The sequence below is a fragment of the Monodelphis domestica genome, chromosome 2 (genome assembly GCF_027887165.1).
Source record: "Monodelphis domestica isolate mMonDom1 chromosome 2, mMonDom1.pri, whole genome shotgun sequence".
Taxonomy (NCBI): domain Eukaryota; kingdom Metazoa; phylum Chordata; class Mammalia; order Didelphimorphia; family Didelphidae; genus Monodelphis; species Monodelphis domestica.
In genome coordinates this window covers 170,928,139-170,946,567 of record NC_077228.1, presented here as the reverse complement: position 1 = coordinate 170,946,567, position 18,429 = coordinate 170,928,139, and the positions used below count along the sequence as shown (strand labels likewise).

The 18,429-nt window shown below is 36.0% G+C and overlaps 1 protein-coding gene across 2 annotated transcripts in view; it reads left to right on the top strand.

The window, feature by feature from the left end:
* Window positions 1-18,429, top strand: part of DAP3 (death associated protein 3) — a 64,986-nt gene that overhangs the window by 23,831 nt on the left and 22,726 nt on the right. For both annotated transcript variants that reach the window (XM_007482040.3, XM_007482039.3), the window contains exon 2: window positions 16,899-16,945. In XM_007482040.3, the coding sequence (XP_007482102.1) occupies window positions 16,904-16,945 (42 nt within the window). In that variant the 5' untranslated portion in view covers window positions 16,899-16,903. The remainder of the gene's footprint in view (window positions 1-16,898; window positions 16,946-18,429) is intronic.

The following is an 18,429-nucleotide window of genomic DNA, read 5'->3' as shown; positions in this document are numbered from 1 at the left end:
AATTATCTCTGATAAAGACCTCATTTCTCAAATATATAAAGGCCTAGGAATATAGAGAAGCTATGGAATGAAAAGTAGCCACATCCCAGTAAAACCACCTCAGCAAATGGACCACAAACCCATCCATGAATTAGGAAATGGTATCTAACCCAAGCAGGTGAAGACTTCCCCTCATGGGAGGATTAGTTAAAAGCAATTTGTTCTAACAGCCATAAAGGCATCTGAAGCAGGTGCTATGGAGGCCTTAGCCATTGAAGATGTCAAGGACATCCACTATATCCTGAACCATCACCAGCTGTCCTGGTGATTTTTGTCTTCCCACTGAACTTTGATGACTCACTAAATCCAGTACATGCCCAAGTCAAAACATCACCTTGTGACGTCATTGCTTCTCTTTGAAAATGAAGGACAACCAACAGTAGAGAACTGAGTTAAATTATAAGAATAGGTCATTAATTCATAAATGGTCAAAGGATATGAATAGGCAGTTTTCAGATAAAAGAATCAAAACTATCTACAGTTATGTGAAAAAGAGACATCAAAATTAAAACAACTCTTAAGGTACCACCTCACACTTATGAAACTGGCTAATATGACTGAAAAGAAAATAAATGTTGGAGGGGATGGTAGAAATTGGGACATTAATGTACTGTTAGTGGTGTTTGGAACTGTGCCCAAAGGGGTATAAAAACCTGACCCCATTGACCCCAGCAATATCACTACTAGGTCTGTATTACAAGGAAGGGAGAGAAAACATTTACACAAACTAATGCAAAGAAGTATGCAGAACTAAGGAGAATGTTATATACGGTAACAGTACATTACATGATGATCAACTATGAATAACTTAGACATTTTCGACAATGCAATGATCTAAGACAGTTCTGAAGGACTTGGGATGAAAAATGCTATCCACCTCCAAAGAAAGAACTAATAGTCTAAACACAAAATCAAAGTATTCCTTTTTAATTTTATTTTTTCATGGGGCTTTGTTAATATTTTCTTTCACAGCATGGATAATATCAAAATATGCTTTGCATGACAACTTCACGTATATAACCAATATCAAATTGCTTGCCTTCTCAATGAGGAGGGAAGACTAAAAATAATGACAAGCTACATGAAATAGATGTAATCAAAAGTATCTTCAGTGTTGAAGTGAAGCTCAAATGTGAACTTCCCCTCAGGACCAGGCGCAAGGATGCTAAAGAGACTGTTATTATAAAAATAAAATATTTACTGAAATATATAAGGATAAAAAAGGATTTCTAATTCGAAGGGATTCTAAATCCACCCAGATAAACTCACTGGTACAGCAAAGAACTGCTTCTCCTATGTTTCACAGACTATACTACTCCTCCCTGACCTGATTAACCCAAATTTATACTATCTAAATAAAAACTACCACTATTATCCTTATAATTCTTAACTTCATCTTCAAATTATAAAATAGCAAAGACTAGCTGGTTGAGTCTCAACAAGAATCAAGTTAGTACTCTGAGGCTTAACAAACTCAAGAGTCCAAACAAAAGACCAGGTTTTTCTTTGGTCTTCTCAGAGTTAAATCAGTGTATAAAAATTGCGATAGTCAATAGGGTTTCCCAAGTTGGGAAAGGAAAACACTAAGCTCCTTCAAATATTTCCTTCAGAGAGAGAGGCAAAGATGTTACCTCCTCCAGCCCTGAGAGTCTATGAGTGTGTGTCTCTGCCAACTGCCAGAGACCAACTTCCAACTGCCAGAGAGAATAATTGACACAGAAAAAAGGTTATAACTGTCAAAAATTGCAATTAACATGCTCTCAGCTCTGATTCAAATTCCAGTTCTTTCTCAAGCCAGCACTCTTTTATCCCTAAACTAATATAACAATATTGATTTTCTAATATCATCCTTACAATTTTCCCTCTTCAAGCATATGGAGAGATGAAAAATCTCTCCCGTATGCTCACTATTCTATGTAATTCTAAAGTTATGCCTAACATTAGTATTATATATCCTAAAAATAGTCTCAATCTTATGCTTATCTTATCCTTTTCTTATTGCTACACTTTATGCTAACCTGTACTAAGGATATAAATGAAAGAAAAGAAAATTTCATTGAAAACAGATAATCAGTTGAAAACATATTTGCAGAAATTCAAGTGCAAAACATACAATTGCAGAAATACAAAATGCAAACCTTTAAACTTTTAAAACAATAAAATGCATTTACAGACTAACTTATGTTTTACAAAAAACTAGTCTATCTAAAATAATAACTATGCAAAACTCATGCAAATTTTATTTTACAAAAACTAGTTGAACAATTCAAATGAAACTTTACTATCATTAATGCAGAAAACCAAAGCTAACTACATTAAAACTCAAAGTCAAGTTATTATACTAATAAAATCAAAACTTTTAAGTAATTTAACTATATATACATCTGTGTAAATATACAGATCTGTACAATTTCTACGCCTATGTATATGTTATGTATAAACTATTTACATGTTGCATGAGGAAAATAAACTTCCCCCTTAAGATAGTCTAAGAAAACCTTAAAAGATTTTCTTTAGAAAGTTATGTATGTTTTCTTGATTTTATTTCCTAGGAACACATAATGTCTTCCTGTGAGATAAGATCTTATTATTTTAATGTGTACAATTACTTTTTTCCCACGGTGATTTATTTCTATTTATTTATTTCTATGAATAGACAGCAACTGGTTATCATGTTGCAGAGTTTGTGAGAAATGTCCTGTATCTGTATTGTTCTCTAAAGTCACCTCCTCTACTATCTTCTGTCTCCATGTTGTTCCTAAAAGTGTGTAATGTTAGAATGGCGCGAAAAAATCTTACAGTTCATGTCCATAATCAGTCTGTGTTCCTCTTCATTATGTTGGTTTTTTTCTGCAATGTCTTTGTTATAGTTCAATTGTCCTTTCTGTTGTCATCTATTTCTTCTGTTGTCTTATCCTTTGTCTTGATCTTGATCTCTGTCTTCATTTCATTCTACTTCTTGAATAATTTCTTCTTCTGACATCTTTTTGACTGTAGCCATGTTGTCTGATGTAATCTCTTCTGCTATTGCTTTTTTCACATGCAAGTAATGCAGCCACATTTCTTTCTCTAATACACAAATAGCTGATAGTGTTGTCAAAGTAACATGAAAAGGTCCTACCCATAATGGTTGTGTTGTGCTAGTTCTATTAAGGTTTTTTATGTAAATGGTACTTCCAGGTTTTATCAAATGGAGTGCATAATCTAACAGACCCCCTTGAGTTAAAATCCTCATTTCTTGTAATTCTCTAACCCTGTTTTGTAATTCTATGATGTATTCAGCAAATGCAAGATCCCCTCCATGCATAGATACATAAGCTGTTTTAAAACTTTTTGCCTGCAATGGTGAATGTCAAAATAACATTTCATATGATGAGATATGCACATCTCCTCTTTGTCTAATGCACAGATAGAACAGCACTAGAGGCAAAATTTCTGGCCACTTCAAATGAGTTTCCATGCATAATTTCCCAGCCATGGTTTTGATTTCTCTGTTTAGTCTCTCCACCTGCCCATAACTTTGAGGGTGATATGGGACATGAAATTTTGGCATGAAACCCAGATTCTCATAAACTTGTTTTAGAACTGAATCTGCAAAATGGCTCCCTTTGTGGTATACCATATCTTGGAATGATCTCTTTCAACAAGATTTTGATTAAAAAGCTTGATGTGGTTTTACTAGATGGAAAAACTTCTGGCCATCTAGTTAGTTGGTCCACTATTACTAGACAAAATTTAAATTGTCCTGATTTGGGCATGTTGATATAATCTATTTACAAATGCTCAAATGGTGTGTGAGTTAGTGAACAACCACCAAACACCTTTTACTTAAATATGCTTTGGTTAAATTGTGTACACATAGAGCAAGCTGAGCAGATCTTATTTGCCACAGTGCTAATTCCCGATGCTAATCAAGTACTTTTAACAGTATCAATGCGTGTGTCCCAAAATGACCGTTTTTGAATATTGCTTGGCAGATGTAAGAGTAAAATGCTTTTGGAAGAATTGGTTTTCCCAATAATGATATCCAAATCCTGTTTTCTTTTCTACCTCCAAAATTTTGCTCCCACTTCTGAACCTCTTTGTCATTGTATGCTTTTTCTAAATCTGTGGTATCTATAACAGAGAGATTCATAATGCATGCTGGAGCATTTTGCACAGCGTATCATGAAGCCATATCCACCCTATGATTTCCTTTGGCAACTAAGTCTTGTCCTAAAGAATGCCCTTTGCAGTGAATCACTGCCAACTTCTTTGGTAGTTAGAGAGATGACAGTAATTCTTGAATTATTTCTGCATGAGCAATTCTTTTCCCACTAGTTGTTAAAAATCCTCTCTGAAGCCAGAGAGAACCGTGGCTTGGCAAATTCCAAATGCATATTTGGAATCAGTATAAATATTTGCACGTTTGTCTCTTGCAAGCTCACATCCATGTTTTAAAGCAATTCATTCTGCTCCCTTGAGTACTTAGGTTCCTAGGCAGTGAAGCAAACCATAGGGTCTCAAATTCACTTACTACCTCAGCACCTATAAATCTTATTCCATTCTGCATTATATGATGATCCATCTGTGAATAAGATCAAGTCAGGGCTGTCAAGAGATGTGTCTGACAGATTTTCTTGAGGCTTTTCTATTAATTGCACTACAGTTTCACAATCGTGCAATGGTTCCCCCTCTGTTGGTAAATTGGGTAATAATGTAACTGGATTTAAGGTGTTGCATCTCTTTAATGTTATTTGTTCATTCCCCAAAAGCTCTATGTCATATTTAGCCAGGCATTGATCTGAAAATGCCTGCGTTCTGAACTTTCAGAGAAGTGCCTCAACTTCATGTGAACAATAAACTGTCAGTGGACAGCCTAATACTAAATCTGCAGATTTGATAACAAGCAATGCAGTTGCTGCCACCCCCCTTAAGCATGGAGCTATTCCTGCAGTTATGGGGTCTATTTGACCAGTATAATATGCAAGAGGACATTAGTTTGGTCCTAAGCTCTGAGTCAAAACTCCTGAAGCTATTCCCTTTCGCTTGTTCATGGACATAGAGCAAGAATGGTTTTGAATAATTAGGGATACCAAGAGCTGGAGATGATAATATTGCCTCTTTTAACTTTACAATTGCTTGCAAATGCTCTGGTTTTAGTTTCAGTGGATCTTTCTCAGTGTCTTTTGTTAAAGCAGTGAGTGGTTTTATAAGTTTGCCATAATTAAGTATCCATTGTCTGCAAGAACCTGTGTTTCCTAAGATAGCTCTGAGTTGCCTTTTGGTCTTAGGGGCACTCAGCCTTTGCATGTCTGCTACTCTCTTTTGGGAAATGCTTCTGGACCATTCAGATAGCACAGACCCTAAGTATTCTATGCAAGGAAGACACCATTGAAGTTTAGTTTTTGATATTTTGTGTCCCCTCTTGTAGAGCTCACACAGATGACGTTTACTATCACATAGGCACACTTTAATAAGTTTAATGTCCTTAAATTGAATATTTTTCAAATCTTTGTTTGAGATTTGAGAAAACAATTAAGGACTTTCACAGAATCCCTATGGCAAATGGGACCATGAATATTGATTTCCCTGCCATGTGAATGCAATATCTTTTGTGAGTCTTCGTGTATAGGTATTGAGAAAAATGCAGAACATAAGTCAACTACAGTAAAATATTTTGCATGACTTAAGATAGATAAAATGATGGTACAACTGGGTTAGCTGCATGATCATTAACAACTCTTAAATCTTGAACAAATCTATAGACTATTCATCCTTCAGCATCTAGCTTGAGGTTTTTAACTGGTAAAATTGGGGTGTTATATTCAGAAATGCATGGTATTATTATGCCTTGCTGCAATAACGAATTTATTATCGGAGTAATCCCATCAATGGCCTTTTTGCTAAGTGGGTATTGTGGAAAGCATGGTGGAAGACCTCCTTTAGTCAGCACTTTAACAGGGGTTGTTGAATTTAATAAACCTACATCTGTAGAATCTGTAGCTCATTAGCCTTTTGGAATATCATCTGGTATCTGATAGATATTATTCCCTTCCCCTTCTGATTCTTCTGTATCTGGGAATAATACAGGGAAAAGGTTTAGGGATTCTTCTGGGAGTTTTAAAGAAATATCTCCGGTTGGGGTACATACTATTGTGGAATTTACAAAGAAGATCCCTACCCACTAGATTCATTGGGGATTTACAGGTCCAACTGAAACTATTCTTGGTTCTAGCTTTTTGACTTGTTATGGTCTTCCTGTCACACCCACAACTTCTATTGAACCCACTGCTTTGCATTCCTCAGGGGATTTCTGCAACACAGATTTGGCAGCACCTGTGTCTAAGAGACCATCATAAACTTGTGTTCCTATTTTTAGGTTTACATGGGGTTCTGTGCTATTTTCTGGAGAACGAACAGGTATCACAGGAGCTAACACTCTAGGATCAGAAAAACTCAACTCTTGTTCCTGTTCCTCATTCTCTAATTCTTCATTGATTTCTCCTGCAATAATTTCCCACATTTTAAAAATCTCTTTGTCATTTTCATTAATTTTTATTTCATTGCCCATACTTCCTAGTCCATTTTCTCCATATGTTCTATTTTTAACTGCACAGGCCTTGGCACACCTTCATAATGAAGTTGCACCTTTTTGCATATCAACTTTTTTGGGGATTCCTACCAGCTACTTTGGAATATTTTGGACGAGCACCTGCTTTGATATATTCTTGCATGGTTATTCAGGTCTGCAGCTTGGTTTGAATTATGGTAGCATCCAATATTAAAATAATTTGGGTAATTTGGTCTCCCATACTGGAATGCATTATTACTAAATCTTATTTTTAAACCCATAATTTCCATATCCATTTTGCCTGAATCCATTAAAGCAATTAAATCTATTGCCTCAGTTTCCCTTGAAGCTTTATCAAAAGAATTGTCCCTTAAATCTCCACTCTCATGAGATAACCAGGTCTGTTACAAAGAAAACATCTTGGGGTTTGTCTGTATTGTCATGGGTTGTAATTATTTCTGGGTTGTCTATAAGTTCTTAGTACAGCTTTTTCCTACACTTCATTGGATTTCAGTTTTTGTTTAAGCTCTCTGATTTTTTTGGTTAAGTTATCAATTATATCATTTTTCTCTTCTGATTGCCTATCTTTCTCATCTTGGAAAACATAGTTGGCAATTCTCCTAATTTCATTAAGACCCATATCAAACCAATTTGGACAGTTACTCCAAAAATAATTTCGGACCACAGATTGTGCATTTTTTCACAAACTGCCTGCGAATGTGATTTATGTTTTCATCTGTTAAAATATCCAACCCAATCCATTTTTCTGCACAGTCAATAATACTATCAAGGAAAGTGGAGGGAGTCTCTCCCACTTCCTGCTTTAGTAACTCAAATTTAGACCAGGTTCTTGGGTGTCTGGAATTTTGCCTCTTAGTTTCAATTATTGCCTCCCTGGCTGTAGTAAAGTCTCTGTGCACTGCAAAAGAATTAACTTCCCAACTAAGATTCTGAGTTGGCCAATCGGCAATTCGGGGGTTATTATTAGTGTCCTGTATAATCTGCTGTTTCTCCCTTTTTGTTAACAATTCATCCATAAGGTTGGCAGTCCAAATAAGTAGGATTGTAAATCTTAATTAAACACTTGAACTGGTTTACAACTGCCATAGGTTCTTCTTCATATGTTGGAGTATTTTTCTTAAAACTGTCTATATCAGCTTATGTAAACTTTTTGTGACACATGAGATTCACTACACCACACTGGAGACACTATAGGTACCTCCCTTAGAGGGAACATATGAGCTGGTTTGCTTTCTAATGCTTCAGTTTCCATTTCTAATTTAGTTGGATTATCTGATTTAGTTGCACCATCTAATTTAGTCGCTTCATGTTCTTTAGTTTCTACCATTGTCCCTTTAGCCTTGAGTAATTCCTCAAAATAGTTCAGTCTAGGTAGTTCACTTTTAACATTAAATCACTCTTTTGCAGTAGCTTGCTTGATGCTTGACTTTTAAATGTTTAAACACAACTGCCAAAGATTTGATCATCATGTAAAAGTACACGATAAACAATAGTAGTACAGGGACATAAGAGATTAGTTGTATGAGTGTCAATGAGAATAATGGCATTAGAAAGTCATAGGCAAGTACATTTTGTATATATTCTGGTACAATAGTGAAAATGAGAGAAGTCATATCTAACAGAAAATCCTATGGTGATTTTATGTAGCCAATTTATCAGGTTTTCTGAGAGTACAGATTCTTTTCATCAAGTTGATTGGGAGATGGATTTTGTAGCCAACTAGAGTTCAGCTCACTGTTACCACAGCTCACAGTGAAACTGTCAGCTCTAACTGCTTCCACAGACCCCCGCTAAGATAATGGCTCCAACTACCCAAGTTGACAATTGAACCCTTAAAATCAGACAGTTAAAGTTCTTTGTCCTGTTTAGCTCACCAAACTGTAAAAATAAATGACAATGGTGAGGTACATGAAAATATAGATGGAAAACTCACCAATACAGGTTCAACTCTCAACTGCCAGAGAGAGTAACTGACACACAAAAAATGGTTATAACTGTGAACAATTGAAATTAACATGCTCTCTCAGCTCTGCTTCAAATTCCAGTTCTTTCTCAAGCCAGCACTCTACTTTGTATCCCTAAACTAATAAAACAATATTTATTTTCTAAAATCATCCTTACAAGTCAGAGGGAAAGAATTTGATACTCAGAAACTTTACAATTGAATGTTAAAAGTTGTTTTTACTTGTAATCAGGGTGAAAAAAAATTTTTTAAATAAATATTTTCCCAGCCTTACCCTGCTGTATTCCCCTTCCTACCTTCCTATACACTACAATTCAGCTACCTGGCCTTCCTAATGTTCCTCACTGGTGGTACACTTATCTCCCATTTCTGGGCCTGAAATGTATTTCTGCCTCTTAGAATCTCTGAAGCCTTTCCTAATTTCCACACACCCCTGCCTTCCTCCCTCTGGCCTCCCAGCTGTTAGCTCATCTTCTCTTCCCCCCCCAAAAAAAATCATCTTGCATCTATTTTATACGGGTTGTTCTCCTTCACTATTCCCTCACTAAATTAAATTGTAAGTTTCTTGAGGGCAAGCAGTTTCAATTTTTTCTTTCTTTGTATCTTCAGTGCTGAGCACATAAAATAATGTTTCATAAAAGATTAGTTGAATGATGATGGATGAGTAGGATGAAAGATTTTTTTAAACCCTTACCTTCCGTCTTGGAGTCAATACTGTGTATTTGGCTCCAAGGCAGAAGAGTGGTAAGGGCTAGGCAGTGGGGGTTAAGTGACTACCCAGGGTCACACAGCTGGGAAGTGTCTGAGGCCAGATTTGAACCTAGGACGTCCCGTCTCTGGGGCTGGTTCTCAATCCACTGAGCTACCCAGCTGCCCCCTGGGATGAAAGATTTTATGAACAGCTGAAAGGAAACAGGTATGTCTTGCCTAGAAAACATAAGACTTGGAAGGATAAAGGATGTGATAAATGTGAGAGACTGTCACATAAAAGGGATTATAGCTTAAAATGAATGAATTAGGACTTTACCACAATAGAGTTGGCTCTCTTATGAAGTAGGTAGGGCTCCTCACTGAACATGTTCATGTGAGGACTGGCTGATCATTTGTCAGGAATGTCACTGAAGGAAGGAATTTCTGCATTATGTGGGAAGTTAGTCTCAATGACTTTTTTAAAAGTTTTCTTCCTTCTATGAGATTCTATAATTCAGCTTAGTACACTTCTGAATTCACAAGTATCCCATCCACAACCAGGGGTTGGTTAGGGGGAATATACTCTTTTTTTTTTTTTTTAACCCTTACCTTCCGTCCGGCAGAAGAGTGGTAAGGGCTAGGCAATGGGGGTCAAGTGACTTGCCCAGGGTCACACAGCTGGGAAGTGTCTGAGACCAGATTTGAACCTTGAACCTCTCATCTCTAGGCCTAGCTCTCAATCCACTGAACTACCTAGCTGCCCCCCTAGGGGTAATATACTCTTACCATCTGGAAAATCCACTTTAAATTTTTTGGCCTTCCCTTCATACCAGAAAAGATGTCTGAATTTTTTTTCTTTTTTGCAGTGTTTACAATACATTATTGTAAAATTTGGGTTAAGTATTTGGTGATGGGCTATATAGTTTCTAAACTTTTTCTGTGGCATCTGCTGGCCTTCTAATGTCATCTGCCATTTCTGCAAAACTCCCCCCAAATTCCCATTTAATTCCTTATGCTAACTTGTGATATAGTGAAACCACAATGGAGACGTTCTCAATGTGGAAAGAATATTTTAATATCTTTATGTGGGTACCTTTTTATTTACTTCCCTTTGTTACCCAGAGGCTCTCAGATAAGTTTTCATTAATCCTTAATTTCTACCATTAATGTCTTTTAATGGTAAACCTAACTCAGACCTTGCACATCTATCCCATGACAAGCAGAATGTCATATCAAATACTAAAATACTATAATAAAATGTAATGTTTAGTATGTCATATCACATAAGACTAAAAACTCACAAAGCTATATAACCTCATTATCAAATTATATTACTTGTGCACATTTTTAAGTGTTCCTTTGTACTTATCCTAGAAAGCAAAATAAGTAGTTATTTTTCTGCTTGAAATAACAGGATTGTTCCTACTTGCTATTACATTAAATGTGTAGGTGCTATATTTTGTGAAGAGCATCTGTTGAATTGTATGGTTTTGGTTATTCATGTGGTCAATTATGTTTATCGATCTTCTAATGTGATAGTGAAATCACTTTTAAAGATTGATATAATATTTAAGGTGGACAAGGAATTCACTTATGAAATTCCTAAAATGAAATACTCAAGTCAGAATGGAGTTTATGGTGGTTTAATCACAACAGGAGTAAGAAAGAAGGAGAGGGAGAGAAGGAAAGAGGGGGGAAAGGAAAAAGGTTAACTCAACCTCTGGCAGAGCCAGAGGGAGTTTAGGCCTGGAAGGCCCAGGTAGAGAAGAGAATCGGTCCCCTGACTCACATGACTGATCTGAAGGAAAGCTGTCTGCGGGCTTCCTCCCTCTCCTAGTTCCTAGAATGAACTGGCGCCTAGCCCTGTCCACAGGAAGTGAGCGAACTCCAGAGTTTGTTCTCTAGCTCACTTCCTGTGCCTCACAAGTGCCAATGGTGGCTCAAGCTTGGCTTAGGACAGCCCAGGTGGGCAGTTAGTTATTTCTGATTTGTCATTGACTAGTACATGCCCGTGTAGTGTGGGTGTGCACAATTTTGGGTGCTAGACCAAGCAAGATGGAGATTCAAAAATCATACTAATATTGAATCAACATGGCATTCCTGTAAAAGTCCAGTCTGGTCATTGTGTATGATCTTATGTGATATATTGCTTTAATCTCCTTACTAATATTAAATATTTTGCATCAATAATCATTAAGGAAACTTGTCTTTGTTTTCTCTGTTTTGAGTATTGTGTTAAAGAAGGAATTTGATATGACCCCTTCTTTGTCTATTTTTAAATTTTATTAATATTAGTATTTTTTATTTTTTTTAAACCTTTAACTTCTGTCATAGAATTAATGCTAAGTTTTGGTCCCAAGGCAGAGCACCAATGGCTAGGCAATTGAGGTTGAATGAAGTTAAGTGCAGGCTAATACAGCTAGAAAGCATCTGAGGTGAGACTTGAACCTAGAACCTCCTATCTCTAGGCCTAGCTCTCTACTCATTGAGCCACCTACCTGCCCCAGTATTAGTATTTAGTATTGGAACTAATTATTCTTTAAATATTTAGTAGGTTTCTCTTATATATTCATCTGGACCAGGGTTTTTTTTGGGCGGGGGGGGGGGTCATTTATGGCTTATTCAACTTCTTTTCTATAATAGGATTGTTTATATCCTTATAAATAGACATTTCATTTAGATTGTTAGTCCTTTTTTTGTGTATATATATATATGTGTGTGTGTGTGTGTGTATGTATGTGTATATATATATATATATATTAGTTGGTCAAAATAGCTCCTAATAATTGCTTCTGTTTTCTTCTTTAGTTGTGAATTCACCTTTTTTCATTTTTGCTACTGGTAATGTATTGTTGTTTTGATCAAATTAGGGAGGGCTTATCAATTTTATTGAGTTTCCCCAGTACCATCCAGTATCTGCCCCATCCTAAGGGAAGGGGGAAGGGACCAGCTCCTCATTTTCTTTATTAGTTCAATACTTTTTTATAATTTGTTGGTTTTCTACTTTTTAGTAGCCTACTCAATTTGTTGATCTGCTTTTTCTCTCCTACTGATTAAAACATTTAAAGATACAAATTTTCCCTTGAGTACTGCTTCAACTGTATGCCACAAATTTTGGTATGTCATCTTCTTATCATTATCTTAATGAAATTGTTAATTGTTTTATGATTTATTCTTTGACCCACCATTTCTTTAGCTTTAAGTTATTCAATTTATAATTCATTTTTAATATTTTCTTCAAAGACCCTTTAATATAAATTTATTTCATTACAATCTGTAAAAGATAGATTTATGGTCAATTTTTATGAAGGTTCCATGCTGAAAAATAGGTATACCCCTTTCTACACATTCAGTATTGTTGTAAGGGTTTACTAATCCTTACAAGATTATTGGTATAGTGTGTTTTTAATAATAATTTATCCTGTATGGATAGGCTGTTAAATTATGACTGTTGAGACAAGATGGTTCTCAGAGCAGTCTCAAGAATTCCAGCTTAGTCAGGTGTATTAAAAAAATATTTATTATGATAAAAAAAAGAACTCGAGAAAAGTTATAGAAAAAGGAAATAAGTAGATAAGAATTCTTATAATATATTTATTCTAAGCTAATAAATATTATCTAACCATCCAAATAAATCTGCTTCGCAAGAGTCTCTTTAGTCCCCAACAAAGTTGGAGCTATACTCTCTTCCTATTCTATTTAAATCCTCCCAAAACCTTTATCTATCCTATCTAAATTGTTATCTTATATACAAAAAAGAATAAGTTGGGTTTTTCTTCTTAGCTGTGTAGTGGGAAAAAACAGCTCAGAATCTCCAAGGTCTTCCTCCACACTCACAGCAAACCAACTGGGCTTGAAATGATAATTCACCCAGTGATATCCTTCACTGATTTTGGTCTGCTAAATGAAATTTTATGTAGAAAGCATTTGAGAAATTTCCCACTCTAGCCAAACTTCTATCAGGATCTCCTATCCTCATTATTTCTTATTGTATCATAGAGTCATTAACTTCCATTTAGCAAATTCTAATTTGTAAGGAGATGTTTTCTTCAGTAGGCTTTTTCCAAGCTGTTTACTTCCACCACTACCACCCCTTTTAAAAAAAAAAAACCTCTTCATCTTCCATCTTGAAATCAATACTGTATATTAGTTCTAAGGCCAAAGAGCAGTGAGAACTAGGCAATGGGAGTTGCCCAGGGTCACATAGCTAGGATGTGTCAGAGGCCAAATTTGAGCCCAGGACCTATACTCAGCTCTCAATCCACTGAGCCATTTAACTACCCCATTAATTCTCTTAACATTTCTTTCCACCCTCCTTGCTTCTTTTCCCATTTTTCCTCTACCAATTTTATTTGATTTTTAGAATGGTTTACTCATTCATCTAACCTATTTCTTGACTTTGGATTTTATGTGAGTGCTGAAATCTGCACACTTGGAGTGGGGCAGGTATCTGGCCTGAGCTTCCATCCTCTTACATCCTTCTATTACTTCACAGCTCCAATTGGGGGCCCACAGCTTTCAATACTTCCAAAGTAGTGTGATCTGGTGAGGTCTGTTAAACTGCTTTCATGGTCTGAGCTGTGCAAGTTTTTGACCTAGGTTTGCGTCTCTCTTCTTGTCCTTAATTGGGAATTTCAGTAGACTGCTGTCAGGCTGTCACTATTGGCCCTTTGGGAGGCTCCTGCCATTTTGGATTCAGGACTAGAATTGTCACTGCACACACACACACACACACACACACACACACACACCCCTTTCACTCAGAACTGAGTGTTTCCCAAAGCTGCCAGATGATCTGTTTACTCTGGTAGCCTGTCTGTGCACTGGAATACACGCCAAAACTTATGTACATCATGTACATTCTCCTAAAGAGAACCTTGTAAAATTTATCTGTTTCGTTGAGCTGCCCTAGGACCTATCATGAATTGTTTTTGTCTTTCCTGATCAAAATTCAGTCTGGAAAAGCAGGTAATTAGCTCAGTGAATAGAACGCCAGGCCTGCAGATAGGAGGTCCTAGGTTCAAGTATGACCTCAGACACTTCTGAGCTGTGTGACCCTAGCAAGTCATTTAACCTCCATTGCCTAGCTCTTACAGCTCTTCTTCCTTAGAACCAATAATATAGTATTGATTCTGAGATGAAACATAAGGGTTTTTTAAATAAAAATCTTTTTAAAAATAATTCGGTATGATCCCTTTTCTAGGTTTAAAGGAAGTATGCTTGGAAAATTAAGATAAAATGCTTCCTCTTACTCTATCATCTTGATTCTATGCTCAGTGAATATATATTTGTATCCCTTCTTATTCATGCATCTTATTTTATGAGCATTCTTTGCTTCTATTAGTCAAGTTGAACCAAAACATCTTTTTAAAATCAAGGGAAAAATATAAGGGCTATCAAACCCAAAGGCAACAAAATACCTGTAACAAGGGAAAGAGATAGCATTGGGCAAAACCTATCTAGACTACTGTGCTCAATTATCTGTTGAGTAACAGTGACAACTATAGGACCCAAGATGAAGAGGGAATTGAAAACCACATTTAGATTTATGGCACTGATTCCAACTCAAAATAATTGAGAACAGAAATTTTCTCAATCTTAAACTGTTTTAAGTACTGTCACAAATTAAAGAGATTCTACTCAGAAAGGAATCTTAGGGGGTAAATCCAGTCCTCTCATTTTGCAAATGAAAAAAACTAAGACCAAGTAACTTATCCAATTTACCAAATCACAAAGCCAATAATTCCCAGTCAGTGAATTAACAATTAAATGCTTACTATGTGTAATACAAAGAGAGGTGAAAGACAGACCCCACTCTCAAGGAACTCACAGTCTAATGGGAGACAACATGCAAGCAGCTATGTACAGGTAAGATGATAAGATGAATTGAAGATAATCAACAGAAAGAAGGCAGTAGCATTAAGGAAGATCAAGAAATGCTTCTTAGAGGGGCAAGGTGGCTAGATATAGTGGCTAGAACACCAGGCCTGAAATCTGGAAGATCTGAGTTCAAATTTGTGGTCAGACAATTCCAGTTCTGTGGCCCTAGGCAAGTCACTTAACCCTGTTTGCATAGCCCTTGCCATTGTCTTAAGAGTTGTTACTAAAACAGAAAGTAAAAGGTTTTTTATTGTTAAAGAAAAACTTATTATAAAAAGTAGTATTTTAGCTGAAACTTGAAGGAAGCCAGTCTCAGGTTAACTAGAACCCAAATCTAAGAATCCTAGTATGCTACTATAGCAGAACCTCTTTCACCTTGGGAAGCTTGGGGTTTTTTATATATGTCTTTTCTGCCTTCTTTTTTGGAGGATTGTTATTTCAATACCTCATATTTTAAGAGTGATTTCACTAATGTGGTTAGTGGTTCCTCATTTTTCAGATACAGATCATAACCTTTCCATGCCTTTATATGGTTTGTAATTTGCTCTAGTCAAAAAAAAAATCACCGTGGTTATGCTTTTCTTAACTTAGACTAGCCCAATAGTTTATTCCCACAAGCATTTATTAAGTACTTACTGCATACAAGGCTCTATAGTAAGCACTAGAGAAATAGGGAAAACCCAAAAAAAAAAAATCCATGACCTTAAGGAATTTACATACTATTGGCTTTCTGTCAGCCTTCAAGACTCAAGGTCACTTCCATGCCATAATTAGATATCATAGGAGAAATTTGGTTACAATATATTGTCCTTGGTTTTCAAAGAGGACCCATGACATATCATGATGATGTCTTAACTTATCCATGAATTGGATTTCAATGAGGCAGACCTGCACAAAGTCAGTCTCACTGTCTCATCCAGTCAGCAGAGGCTGTTGGAAAGACAAAAGTCAGAACAACTGACATTGGCCTAAGATGTGGTGGATGACCTTGACATCTTCGATGTCTGACCAAGCTCTAGGACCTCCACAGGGCCTGCTTTAACTGCCTTCATGACTGTTAGAACAAATTGTTCTAATCCACCCTTTCTACCTGGGGTAAGTCTTCATGTGCTTGGGATAGACACCCCTCTAACACATGGGTTTATGGCCTGTTGGCTACCCTCAACTTGGTGTAGCCCATCTGCCAGGATAGTTTACCCAGGGTGGGGTGACTGTGCATGCTACAGTTTCTTGGAGTCACAGATGAAAGTTGGACAGGTGGACACCAAAAGTGAGTAAGCAGTAATTTACTAATATATCAATTTAATGGCAGAAAATTATGTCCTCCAATCAAAAAAGGACAGTTTACTCCTTAATGAACTTTCTGACTAGTGTGAAAGGAAGTTGAAACTCAGATATTCTAAAGTACCTTCAGTTCAGTAAGACTAAATACCCAGTGTCATCTTAAAAAGAATAAATTATAAGTAGCAATTATGGGGAGGCAGATTTCAGAATCAGAATACCCTGCTATGTAAATAATACATTCTCCATTGTTCATAGGTATTTAGAAGGTATTTTAGATCACTGGGCTAGATGACTTCTAACCCTGGGAGTCTAAGAATATCTATTTCTAAACCAGATTAGTTTTTCATCTTGATTTTCATCCACTTGTTCTTATGGATTTATCAAGTCTGCACCATGAAAAATTCCATTTTTTGTAGAGGAAAACGGCAGTTGGTTCCAATGAAATTTTACTTTTTTTTTTTCATTCAGGAAAGATGCTGAGAAAGTCAATAAGGCTGATCTCTAAGAGCCATAAGGTGAGTCTTTCTACAGACTTATGACCCTTTTGCTGAGTTTCTACTTCAGTTCATTTGGGGGGGGGGGGGGCATCCAGAATAATGTGTTTTTGTTTAAGTAATGTGATTTACTTAGAAATTGATATAATTAGTAGATTCAGTAAAGTAGCAGGATATGAAATTAAATCCACAAAAAAAAATCATCATTTCCAAATAGCAACAATAAAACCCAGGAGAAAATAAAAGGAAATTTAGTTCACAATAACTATAAAATGCAAAAACATCTAAGAGTCAATCAAGACAATACAGATTTAACAGAAATACAATTACAAAATACACTTTAAAGAAATAAAGAATAGCTTAAATAATTTGATATTCACTGCTCATGACTGGGCTGAGTCATTATAAAAATGACATGATTTGCATAATTCCATAAATTCATTTATCAATTTAACATTATGCTAATCAGACTACCGTGGGGTACTTTATAAAGCTAGGCAAAATATCAAATTCATTTGCAGGAACAATAAGGTTCCAATTTTCAAAGGAAATAACAAAATAGTAGGAATGAAGAAGGAATGACACTTTCAGTCCTCATTATATACTACAACACAGTAATCATCAAAACTATTTGGTGCTGGTTAAAAACTAGAAAAATACATCAGCAGAACAGACTAACTGAACAAAAATTTAAAAACAACTGAAAGCAAGAACCCAGTGTTGGATAGACCCAAGAAAGGAAATTACTTGGGAAAGACCTCCATATTTGGCAAAAATTGCTGGGGGAATGAGAAAGCAATTTACCAAAAATCAACCTTGATCCCATATGCCATAATGAGCTTAAAATGGACATATAACTTGAATACAGAAGATCACATCTTTAAAAAATTAAAAGGAAAAACCCATCGAACAATAAGAAACGTTTTTACTGAATTAGAAAAAACCATAACAAAGTTCATTTGGAAGAACAAAAGATCAAAGATATCAAGGGAAATAATGAAGAAAAATGTGAAGGAAGGTGGCCTAGCAGTACCAGATCTCAAACTATACTATTAAGCAGTGGTCATCAAAGTAATATGGTACTGGCTAAGAGAGAGAAAGAAGGATCAGTGGAATAGACTTGGGGTAAGTGACCTCAGCAAGACAGTCTATGAAAAGCCCAAAGATCCCAGCTTTGGGGACAAAAATCCACTACTTGACAAAAACTGCTGGGAAAATTGGAAGACAGTATGTGAGAGATTGGGTTTGGATCAACATCTTACACCCTCCACCAAAATAAACTCAGAATGGGTGAATGATTTGAATATAAAGAAGGAAACTATAAGTAAATTAGGTGAACACAGAATAATATGCCTATCAGATCTTTGGAAAAGGAAAGATTTTAAAACCAAGCAACAGTTAGAAAAAATTACAAAATGTAAGATAAATAATTTTGGCTACATTAAATTAAAAAGGGTTTGTGCAGACAAAACCATGGCAACCTAAATTAGAAGGGAAGCAACAAA